Raw genomic sequence first — 12,500 nt, 5'->3', positions numbered from 1 at the left:
TATTAGGTTGTCTTGTGAGCTGCTTGAAGCGCGCGTAACGTGCAAGTGCGGAACACAGAGAGCGAAAAAGTTAAATACAACGGCAACACACATATTGTGAGGTAGAATATTGCGCAAAAAACAAGAAAAAAAAATGCTCAGAAATCATAACGAAAGAACAGCAAAACGGGGTAGCAGCAGTGGTGGCAAAAAACGACATCACAGGATTAAACTTTCACTTGCCTCCAGGAAGACGATAGGGCGTGCCACGTCGAGAACCCGCTGTTAACGGCTTGTAGTCGCATCGCTTGAATTTCTTCGCGAATGCAAACAACCAGCGGCCCAAATCGCGGCCCAGGCAGGAGAAGGAATCGCACACCAAGGGAATCGGTACGCACGCACCGCACACCCAGCACACGGCACGGTGGTGGGTTGTATCGCGGATTACGTTGTCGTTGTCGAAGATGATGATATGTTTTCGCAGTGATAAAAGCGGTGTCCCCCGGTGTGCGCGGGCACCAGTCACCAAATGGCGTGGTGATAGTGGATCGATCGAGGCAATGCAGAAGGGTAAGTGGGGGGCAAATCCGTTGTTTTTCCGTTGATATGCCGGTAGTTGCCGGTTGGTGGTGGTACGGGGCGTAGCATAATTAGAATGCAAATATGCGTGACATGCACATAGTACAGAGAGAGGTAAAAGAGGAAGAAAATAGAGAGGCGGAACGAAATTTAATTAAACATTAAACACCTTGATTCTACACAAAATCCTACAAGGCATATACACTATTTGTTCCCTCTTTTTTTTTAGGAGGAGGAGATTTACTTCATTAATCTACTAGCGAACCCAACGAGAGGGAATTTCGGTTTGAAGACAACCAGAGATTGACTCCGAACAAACACCATTAAGATCGCAAAACTTCCGACCGGAGAGTCTACACCTGGTTCACTAGTTCGCGATCGATCGATCTGTTGTCATTAACGGCGAACGGTAGCGCGAACGCTGGTCCTTCTTGGTTGGACTGATGTGGTGAAGTAATTGAGTAAAAGTGGTGGATCAATTTAATTTAAGTTAAATTTTTAAAACACAGAGGATCACAAACCAAGTAATTGAATGTTACGAAACGTCACGATCCTCACTGAGCTGCAGGGCGCATAAGGGTGTGGTGCGCACACACGGTAGACACGTTCAGTTCACGCGATAACGAGCAGCAGCTGGTTAGAGCGTGCATATTTCATATGAACGTGCGCGCGCGGCCTTCTTTCGCCTGTTTCGCGCTCTTCGCATGTAATCATCCCGCCCAGTGGCCCAGGGATACACAATGTGGTATCGAGCAGCAATGGTTATCGTGCGCGTCTTCGACTTGGACTCATCACATCTCATTACTACTTGATCGGTAAAATGGGGTGCCCGGTCGCGATGCGAAGTGAACACAAAACGCTAGAATGCACTTCTCCGGTGCCCGGTACCGGTTTCGTTACGCAGCGCGAGAATGTTTTTAATTAAAACATGATAAGCCCTAGACCCCCGCCGAACACCACCCCCAGTGCGGTGGCAGTGCGTCGATGTGTGTACTCTTGCAAACTATGCATGCCACAGGAGAGTGCCGACCGACCAGGAGGAATGCGCCAAGAACTAGGTGTGTAAAGTACATGCAATGCAAGCGAAGCAACAAGCAGCAAAAGCCCAGCTGATAATAGCCACTGCGCCACTGCATGGGATGCGTTAAAGGGGTGGGGTGAACTGAGGAACTGAGAAATGTGGGACTTAAGCTACATGATGAGGTGTTTAAAAAAAAAGAGTGTTCAAAACGCGAGCTCGATAGCCCGCCAACGCTCAACGGTATTAGAGGCATGCAGAGCAATCAGAACTTTATTTCTAGAATGCAATCGAAACGAAACTAAACACGGAATTGACCGCTCGGTACTAGTGCCCCCTCTTCGTTCACAACAGAAGGTCGATCGGTCGGTTGGTTGGTTGGATGGTTAACAAAAGGATATCTAAGGCGGTTAAACGATATTGGTTGGATTTCGTTTCTTGCGGAAGAAGCTCTGATTGGAGCGGTTACGTCGGGCAGGCAGTGTACCCTGCGACCCTGCGACATTCCCGGACCCGGACGGAAAGTCGTTCGGATTCGCGGTGGAAGTAGTAATGTTGGTAGGATGTTTAGTTTTAGCTTTGGCCGCGTTACTGGGAATGCTGCTGTTATTGTTAGTATCTGCGCCGCTGCCGCCGCCACGAGGAGCGGAGGTGAAACTTTCTACAAAAGTTGCCAGAGTCGCGTGGTCCGTAGTCGATGGTCTTTGGCGGCGCTTTCGGCGCATAAAAGTGCCACCCCTGGTCAGCGGGGACAGGGTCTTCGAGGGCAGGGTGAAGAACTTCTCATGCTTAGACAGTTTGGGCTCATACTCACTGCTGTAGGTCGAAGCGGACACGCTCGTCATCTGCTTCTGGTACTCCAGCGCTTTCTTACCGCTCCAGTCGAGCATATCGCGATCGGCCTCTGGAAAGAAACCAGAAGAAAGTGGACAATGTTAGCAAGCAGGTCCCAAATCTTGTGCCGTTGTGAGTTGCAATCGGCAACCCCGTATTGCTCCCAATTAATTTCTCATCTCTTAAGCAATTAACCATGCACCAGTCGACTGCAAGCAAGGCCGCGGCCAACGAAGATTGTCGATAATTTTGGACGGGATTGGCCTCGTGATAAGCATCATGAGCAATGATGAATATACGTTTGGCTTCATTAGCGCACCCGCGAACGCACCACCACCACCGTGACCGTTGTTCCCGTGGTGCAACCGGGACGTGCGCGACAATCTGTCAAAGCCGCACGGTGTGTCCCCACCAGCTGCATGATGGGATGGGGTTCCCGGACGTGCACATGTCGCAGCGCCGCCATGAACCGATGGATGGATGGATGAGTCTTCGCGCGCGTCCTTCGTCGGGTTTTGGTGACTGACTTGGACCTTTGGGACGCGGGCCTATAAGGCCCAATATTCCGCGGGGTTATGCTAATGGTGAGAAAAGGAATCGAATCGAAAAGACAGAGAAAGACAAACAGACACGCAAACAAGCGCGGGAGCGCGCGCGCGCGCGCGTCCATCAAACCCGGCATCGTTTGAGGCCAGCCGACCGACAACCGGCAACCGATCGGTGGGAGGGGGGGGGGGGGGGGGGTAGGTGTAGCGTTAGAAGGAAGAAGGACGATCGACGATGGTGTCATCGACGCGTCCGCGAGAGTGGTTATCGTCTGTCAATCAAAAGTTATCGATCAATTTATTTTCCTTATCATCAGGCTCTCGCTTAGGCAGCGGGTTCTACCACGGGAGTGTTGCTTTCGGGTTTTTTTCATCTTTTTTTTTCTTCCATTATTTGTCCGCTTCCTGCATATCCTGAGCAAAACCAGGGGGGGGGGGGCAGACCCCCTTGTTGGCCGTCCCCCAACCGGGTGAGTGATGAAAATGGACGACAGCGGACAAGGTAAGAAATTAGGAGAGCGCGCGCCGCGAACGGCGGCTCCCCGGTAGAGTTTGCTGGCCATGAATGGTCGCGTATGCTGCGCGTTTCCCTGTTGTAGGGTTCCAACTATGATGTGCCCTTTGTACTACCGACCGGTACTCCGAGGTGGCTGAGATTAGAGGTCTAATGGCGGTTGGCAGGTTCCTGTTGGTTTGGTTGATGGAAGCCGTGGTGGTAGGTGTCATTGGTGTCGTCAGCAGTCGTCGATTTTATCAAACGCACCCTTGACCGGCCTATGACGCTGGAGCGATCAAATGACCATGCACAACTCATTTATGCGGCATGTTTACCGCGGCTCAAATATGTATGATTTATTGATTCATACCAATTTTTGGGTAGGGGTTTGCTTTACCCATAACCGCATAACAATCTGGTGTGTAAAATTCTTCAACTGAGAAAAGCGATACATTTTTTTGGAGCGATATACTTTTTAGCACAACAATTTCACAACTCATTTGCTCACAAGGAACATATTTTTCCAAGATTTATCGGGATACTACAGAGACTCAAGCATTCCTGGCCAAAAGATATTCTCCAAAAAGGGGAAGAAAAAATGCCAACACAATTCCTAAGGATTTATTTTTTTTAACTGGTAGAGCATTAACCGGAATCGTTGTAATCATGAGACTCAAATGTAGCAAATGATGTATGAAATGCGTCTACTGCAAAAACAGTAGCAAAAGGGAGTCGAAATCCATTGAGATCAAACTATGCCTCAGAGAATGCGCAAACTAGCCTCAGAGAAGAATATATCGCTTAGCGAAACAACGACTTGAGGGCAGCGATACGAGTGATCGAAGAATTAGCACTCATTCGCGAATGAAAAGAATTCAGCCTCATATACGTGGAATTATTCTATGGATGGGTTTATAATTATCCCTGAGGCCAAAGAATCCTTATCAAACACCTCACTGGAGTCATTATGTTTGATGTAGTTACATTCAATGGTTTGAATGTGCCTCCAGTTTTCACAAATACTAGCATTAAAATGACAAATGGAGCTTTTAGCAATATTTTGACGGAACACGTTTTGCCATGGATCAGAACTTCTACTGCGCTAATAACATTAAATTTAAACCAAATTCCAAGCTTTCATGAAACAGATGAACCAAATATAATTAACAAAGAACATGATTATTTTTGACACCTATTTATCAGCTGGACTCTTTAATATAGGCGTGGATTCGAGCAAAGTCCTGTTCGTTGATAGCTCCCTTTATCATCCTTCCAAGAGTATTGTGTAGTTTTTTGGATCAATCGAAAAACAGCTAACAAAGATATTGAATTTGAAAAATCCGCGTTAAATAAATTGCACATGCATCTTTGAAGCGCGTTTCCCAAAACCAACGTTTTCCAAATCGGAGTTCATCATAGTAAAAAAGCTACTACCAGATGTATGCACATGAAACTGACTTTTTCGTTCTAAAGCTACACCAAATGTCTACGCCAAATGGAGCTGTAAAGTCAGTGTAAGTGTTTTATTTTGTTCATTAGGCATCCGTTAAACATAATCGGTATGCATTTTTTCTAATTTGACACCATAACAAATATTTTCATTATAATGGGAAGTTCCGTTCTCAAAAACTCCTATTCGCCGACATCGTTCGGTTTTTGCCTCTATCTCAAAAAATCGGCGGTCGAATCGCATCAAATTTTTATTGAAGGTTACGGTAGGTATGCTCTTACTGAAACACAGTGCAAATTGCTGTTTAAATTATGTGAAAAAAGTCAACCAAAATATCAAAAACGGCAAAATTTACCTATTTTTCTCGATGAAAATGCACCGCTACCGCGCGGAATATCGGCCAAGGACACGGTAAAAGGCACAATTGATAACAGTTACCACTTGCGGCTAACTCACCAGACTTGACTCTATCAAATCAACATTCATTTGCATCGCTGGGACAGGCAATGGCCGAGCAGCGCTTCCTTTTGTTTGAAAATTTGGAAAAATGGATAGGTTTTGAAAAAATGGTACAGATTGACGGTTTTTTTAGGTTAGGCATCCAAAAAGTGCCAAGGATATAGTTGAAATGTGTAGCTAACGATTGCCATAACTTTGGAGAATATTGTTTTCTCCATTTTCCAAGAAAAAGCGTTTTTTACGCAAATCAAAAAGGTCGGTTTCATATGCATACACCTGGTAAACCGAATCCTGGTAAACCGAAATTTCAAATGATCCACCACGCGGCAACAACCGGCAGCAAAAAAGTAGATTTTTAAGGACACGCCTTTATGAATTTGATACGATGGATGAAGTTTTTAACAAATCTTCCCCAAGATAAGCTTGAAAAGGTGTAGTTTAATATGAAGATCAGGTAAAAAAAAGTTCAATTGATTCTTCACAAAAAAAAATCATCAAACATAATCCTTGAGTCCAAGATCTATTTTACAAGGATATGTTTTGCATATCCTATTTTCACAAAGTAATGGAAAAATAAGCTGTAACATAACAAGTGAATTTGTTTCATGGTTTACATTGAACTTCAATAAAACATGTTTGCATTTTTTCCATGGGACACGCTGGACATATTCCAGAACATGTTTAAGGCATATTTTCGGAATCGTGCAACCACTTTAAATGCAGCTGTGAATCACTATTCTAGACAGTAATGCGTTCCGTTGGGAAAGAAGTTGTCGCAGTCAAATCGGTGCAAGCCCGTCCCCATTTGTCACTAGTAAGACGTTGCAAGATTGGTTAACCAGAGTTTAGCATAGCCAAACGTTGGTTAAAGCATCACATGGTTTTTTTTAACATATATAAGGACGGACGAGCCGTATGTTTAAGCATCACATGGTTGAACATCACATTATAATATTTCCAAAGTAAATTCAGTGAAAGTTACTTACTATAAACGTTGCACAGCAGTTCGAAAATGTCGTTCCGGCCGAATTGTGTGGCGATGTGCAGAGCTGTATATCCCTGGGGAAAAGAGAAAAAAAAAATGAACCAAATAAGTCATAACGCAACATAATTAAGGGGAATTGGGACTGATTTTAAGTAATGTGTAATTGATTTGCTACCTCCGAGAGCGACCGTGAAACCACTGTTGCTGTCTGTCGTCGATCTACAACACCACAATTGCTTATCACCCAAATCCAGCGTTTGGTTTAAAGATTAGATGCCCTGCGTTAGGAGGGTTTGAATTTGCACGGTTACAGAAATGGGAACGGGGAAAGGGTGTGCTCAGCGCAGCGGCAACGGATGTTGACATGTTGGCCGTGGGCTTTGCTTTAAATTTGACTGACATGTGACAAACGTGGCAACGGCTACGATGGTCGTAACGTTGGTCTATGTTCGCCAGCGCATTTCCTAGGTACATTGGGAAGGGGGGGACAGAGGCATCGGCCTCTCGGTCGATAGAACCTTTGCCATGGGAAATTGTAACAGCGAAAAGTGTAATTATTATTCGGATTCAGAGGAAAAAGATGAAAGGTGAGTAGCGTTCACCTCATCCGTGTGGCCGCCGGATGGAGGGGAATGGCAGGGAAGGGACAGGAGAGCGGTGGGTCCGAAAATTATTCATGAAAAGCAACGTTATACTGATGTACGAGAGTGTGCACTTCAAAATGCAGGTCCCTGCTGTTGTACATCATCTCGACCGCCTCTTCATGACAAAAAGACTGAAACACAGAAAGAATGTACGTACTGAGCACATTCACATGATATCCAGCGACCCAAGAGGAGGGAGGTTGGTGGGCATGAAAAAAAAACAGGAAAAACACTCCCAAAACGATCGAAAACTTCAATATACCTCCCGGTTTGCTCACTCTGCGCCGATACGCTTGTAGATCAACATATGCATCAAATGTTTATAATGTTTTCACGTGCTTTTTGATAAGCGTAGCTGATGTGCTCGCCGTGACACCGCGTCCGCTGTTAACCCCTTTCTCCATTCGGTCCCGTGGACCTTTTTTTCTCCAAATGCAATATTCGCGCCCGATTAGGTGCCAGTGTTTGGTGCCGGCTGCTGGTTGGTTGCGAGATTCGGTTCTTCTTCTTCTTCTTCACCTTCGTTGAGGATTTACTCCAGTAAGGCTCTTGAATCCAGCTTCCTGGGCCTTCGCAAGCTATCCTGGAGATATAGACCTCTGCTATTTTTAGAGGACCGGCTACTGTGGCCACATGTCCCAATTTTCTTTGTTACTCTCTGCTGTATTTGGGTGTTCTGTTGTTGTTTTCTTCGTTGAGGAACGGGTTTTTCGGTTGTTTATCTTTGACTTCTTCCTTGCGAGATTCGGTTCAAAATTAAAAACTTTTAAAGACCAACGCCACGCCATGAGTGCGAAAGGGGTGCTGCTGCTGTTGCTTCCTTTATTGCCATTCAATTTCGGGCGTTACCCCAGTTGCTGCGATTGCCAGCCCGATTGAAAGGTTCCCGGTTATCCTAGCAACGACCATGGACTGCTGTTGACTTCTCGCTTTCCACAAAGAATGTGGAAGAATCCGATTTAGAAGGCATGTAACACTTGGTTTACGAACTACGAACGCAACCATCCGGGTGTGATATCAGGAATGTGCTCGTGTTATCATATGTGTGTACGCACACAGCACAAGATGTGCACGATTTATGTATATCTTCGGTTCGGAAAGGAATGGTAAATTGCAAAAGAATTCGAAGACTGATCTCACTCTCAACCGAACTGTGGAAAGACCATGGGAGAAAGTGCGTGGAAGGGCGACTTGTTGTGGACAGGTCTATGTCGTGTACCTGTTGTTGTTGTTGCTGCTGCTGTTGCTGGCCAGTGCAAATCGAGATGAAAAATGATGCCATCAACACTGCACAGCAATTAGCGGCAATGTCTTGGGGTTTGGCCTTATTTCGGAATCTTAAATTTCAAATTGATTGCGGCCTACTAGATACATGTTTCGGTTTCGCTTGGACGTCGCGGTGGATGAGATTGTAGCAGCAGGATGCGATGCGTACGGCTTATGTACTGCTTGTCCGATACTGACTGTTTTGCCTACCAACTGGAGTATGTGATTGTGTGAAACGAGGTGCAGCAAAATATAAACTAATATACCTCGGTATCGGTGGTGTTATGTACATGAATCTACATCGCCCGAGTGTTGGAATGGGGGTTGATGCCGTTGTTATAACTATCCCAAATGAAACATGTCCTTGGACTGGGTATTCTGGGTGTTTGTTCTTCGTACAGGATGGTGGTGGTGGGGGTTTATCTACAAAATCTTCAGTGCCATTCCATCACAAACGGAACGCAGCAATGTCACCAACGTACCCGTACGTCCGCTGTCCATTCTGACTAGTCTACAAGTTTAAATAAATAGAGAGTCCCCTACATCAATTGAATTGGTCTAGAACTGTTTTCTATTTTGCACTCCGATGGCTGCAAGAGCATGTGAGGACAGCAAAAACATTCACACATCACATACGGGACAGCAGGAGTTTCTTCTTGCACCTTCCCGGACAATTTTCATCACAGACATGTTTACTTAACCCCATCAACCTCCGACACGCTCTCTCTTTCTCGATCTGACACATCAGGTCATACCTACAGTTTACCATGACCTTCCGCCATCATCACACTACTAGTAGCATAGCCCAATCATCACTCGCAAACTATCTCGTATCTTCGTTCCCGGAGAGGCAAGAGCACTGTGTTGACTCAGCAAACAAATTCATTTAAGAAGTCGTCTTAGCTTTGAGCTGTAGGAACACGTCAAAAGCGCAACTCGAACAGGCGAAGAAAGAGAAGTAACGTTTGATTTAAAATAAATGAAATATTTAATGTGTTTCATCGGAAACATTATTTGTATTGCCGAGTGTACATGCCGATACCGATGGTGGAACAGTCTCCGTGCAGAAGAACCATATCTTGCACGATGATAAAACAGAAAGCGAATACTTCCAATCAAAGTCTGTTGTCTTTGCACGCTACTCGTGCCAAAGCATTCCCATGTACGGCAAGGGACCTATGCCGATTGCCAACCACACTCCCGTGTTCTCGTGTCCAGTCCGGCGTGTCACAGACTGGATGATGGGTAATTATTTGTTTGGTGTCATTGGGAAACATTTTCAATCATTGCAATTATTTATAAAACCAATGTGCCAATATATATGGAGTAGGGGAAACTTTACTCGAAAGCAATATAAATTGTAGGCGGTGGAATACATTTGGGATAATATAATAATCTGAGAAAAAACAATGACGATACCATACCGAGGACCACCTGCGTCGGTAGGCAGACGACAGTTTTCTTTGCTGTTTGCTTCCGAAATACAGGAGTCGAGCGCGCCGAACATGGACAGAAAACAGAAAACGACGACGACGACAACGATTTACCGCTCAGAAGAGTTCAGACTATCAGATAAAGTAAGTCACGACTCTGCGGCAAATGGTGGCGCCTGGCCCTTTGGGGCTTCTTTTCCGAGAACCAATTCGTTACGTTGCGAATCTCGCCGAAACGAGATTCTTTATAAGCACATAATTAAACCATTTTATTCAACAAATTAGTTTTTAATTTTCGATTATGACGATGACAAACGAAGGATAGCATATTATGCTAACCGGAGGGAAAACCAATCGCACTTCTTCACAGACCACCTCTTCAGAACCACTGCTCTGCTGATGGTCTATTGTGCTTAGGCTGACCATTGTAAGCAGCAAGAAAATGCAAAATGCAATGGCAAACGCTGGATTGTGGCACACAGCGAAACATTAGACTTGACCACAGGGAACAATGCAAATTCTTACCGTACGTACATGCATAAATTCATGTCGTATAAACCAGCGTAACATTTCGTAGCTCGCCGTCGTCGTCGTCGTCGCCCCTACAGCCATCAGGTAACAAATTTCTTTGGCAAAATATTAGTGCAACATCATGTCATGAGACGGGGAAGGTGGTATCGAGAAATGGATAAGTCTAGCAAGGAACGAGAAGGAATATGCGTGCATAATTTCTCGCAGCTATTCAAATTAGTCTCACATAAACAATTAAGATAATGTGTGCTGCTGCGCTGCGCCACTAGCCACCGATGCACGTACTTTTGCGACCTTTGGCCTCTTCGGTGTAGCTTTCCATTCAAGAGGGTCAGCAGCAGCAGCAGCAGAGAATAATGTAAGCGACTTCATTGCTCGTACGACAAAGTGCGGAACAATAACGAAGCCGGAGGAGTTATCATATTTCCAACAGTTTTGCATTATGTGCGAACATACCAAAGTTATTGGGCTATTCATCTATGTACGACTGGGTAAATGTTTCGGTTTTCTAGCATGTTTACTGACCCAACGTATAAATAATCGTTGTGACCAAACAAAAATGGATTAAAGTTTTACTACACAAAAAAAAGAAAAAATACCGATAAAGGTTATCCAATCGATAGATATCAGACGAAAACATCAATGGCTAGAGAAGTCGACATTCAGTTAAGATGAATGAAATACATAAAAGATGAAATGGTTGGTAGGCGGATTGATGAATGGTGTTTTGATTTCTTCGCGGTCAATTGGTTATGACGGGCGGTCGTGCTCATCAGAGGCCGGATTATCGGACCCCAACAATCTGTCTGGCGTATACACAGTTTACGATTTGACAACAGAATAAACGGACACTCTAAAGCGGCCCGACGACGACGAGCTGGCTGCCTAAAGAACGGACCGTATTTTCGTTATTTTGACTAATGTTAGACCCCCTTCGACCTGTTGGTGCTGTTCCAGCCTAAGGGATCCGGTCTAGAGGTCGATCAGATATCACAAAAACCTGCTCTATTTGAAGTGATCGGTAGATCCGCGCCGGTATCCATTTGGGCATGGTTATGCTGATAGTCCAACTGGAGGGCGAACATTCGGCTAATTAGGGCAAATGTCTTTTATACAGTTCCGTTAATGAAATTATAAAAACTAATTAGCGCTCATGGCACATTGCGTCTGCGTTTGTGACGTTTCTAAATATGCCTGGTATCTCTCTCTTTTTCGGGGTTGGAGCGAGGGGAACCGCGCGCAGCCAGCAGATGTTGCGAGGTAGCTAAACCACTAACATTGATTATAGCTTTTTTGTCTTGTCCTTCTCACCTTAAAGTTAATAATTTTTTGGTGAGAAATTGAAACACCCCTCTCATCTTTGGCCTTACCAAGCTTGCCGATAACGGAAAGAATCAAAGTTTCGGACTGCTATTGACATGGATAAAAGATAAACCGTCATTTGTCTTCGTGCGAATTTGTTCGTTCGGTTATTAGTTTACGAAACATACGCAAAGAAAAAATGTGATATTATAGTAATATTTTCTTATATTTTTCACTTACCCCGTTCTAAGTGGTTCCAATCCAACGATGCAAGGTAAATGTGTATTAACCATATTTTATTTTTAATGAAGTGAAAAAAGGGAAAACAAAAAATTAGTGTAAATATTATTATTTGAATATTGCAATTGCTTACCGTTCGGGCGTTGACATCAGCTTTCAACTTTCCAGCAACCAACTTGACGATGTCCTCATGTCCATGCTTTGCTGCCCAATGCAATGCCGTCTAGAAACACAAAGATAAAAAGAAACGTTAGTTTCATGTAATTGTTCTTACTGTTGTGTTTTGTTCTGTTCTTGTTTTACACAATTTATCATCGAAAAACCGCATCTTGGCTTTTGGTAGTTTCTTCATACGCTTTTTCAAATGCCTGCAAATGTTTAGCGCGGATGATAATAGATAATCGCCAGATTCACCACTTCCACCGGAAACATGTGTTTTTTGCGATGTTTTCAAAGATGATTTGGCAGTGAAATAGATACCAGCTTGAGTTACTTTTATCAACCATCCATCAGATGATTCTTTTGGAACAGTTTGATTTCGCTACTGCCGTGTGCCCATAAATCTTTCAAAGCCAACTGTGGTATGCTACACCGAGCGAGAGCGCGCGATCACTATATCGACAGGTGGTGTGCAGACCCAATTCTAAGCTGCTCCAGTAAAACAAAAACATAATAAAGCCTCCAGCTTCATGGGGGTTGGCAGATGAATGGTTTAGTAAGATATAAATTATGGTTATTA

General features: G+C 44.4%; 1 protein-coding gene across 1 annotated transcript in view; it reads right to left on the bottom strand.

Annotated features, from left to right (window-relative positions):
- LOC126576608 (uncharacterized) overlaps positions 1-8,271 on the bottom strand; it is a 12,320-nt gene extending 4,049 nt beyond the window's left edge. Inside the window, exons 1-3 of the mRNA XM_050237915.1 lie at positions 8,209-8,271; positions 6,347-6,419; positions 2,391-2,480 (exon numbers count right to left, since the gene is read on the bottom strand). Of these exons, the coding sequence (XP_050093872.1) occupies positions 2,391-2,480; positions 6,347-6,419; positions 8,209-8,271 (226 nt within the window). The remainder of the gene's footprint in view (positions 1-2,390; positions 2,481-6,346; positions 6,420-8,208) is intronic.
- Positions 8,272-12,500: the final 4,229 nt, after the last annotated feature.

This window comes from Anopheles aquasalis, chromosome 3 (assembly GCF_943734665.1).
Source record: "Anopheles aquasalis chromosome 3, idAnoAquaMG_Q_19, whole genome shotgun sequence".
NCBI classification, from domain to species: domain Eukaryota; kingdom Metazoa; phylum Arthropoda; class Insecta; order Diptera; family Culicidae; genus Anopheles; species Anopheles aquasalis.
The sequence above is the reverse complement of the archived record's forward strand: the minus strand, read 5'-3'. Positions and strand labels throughout refer to the sequence as shown.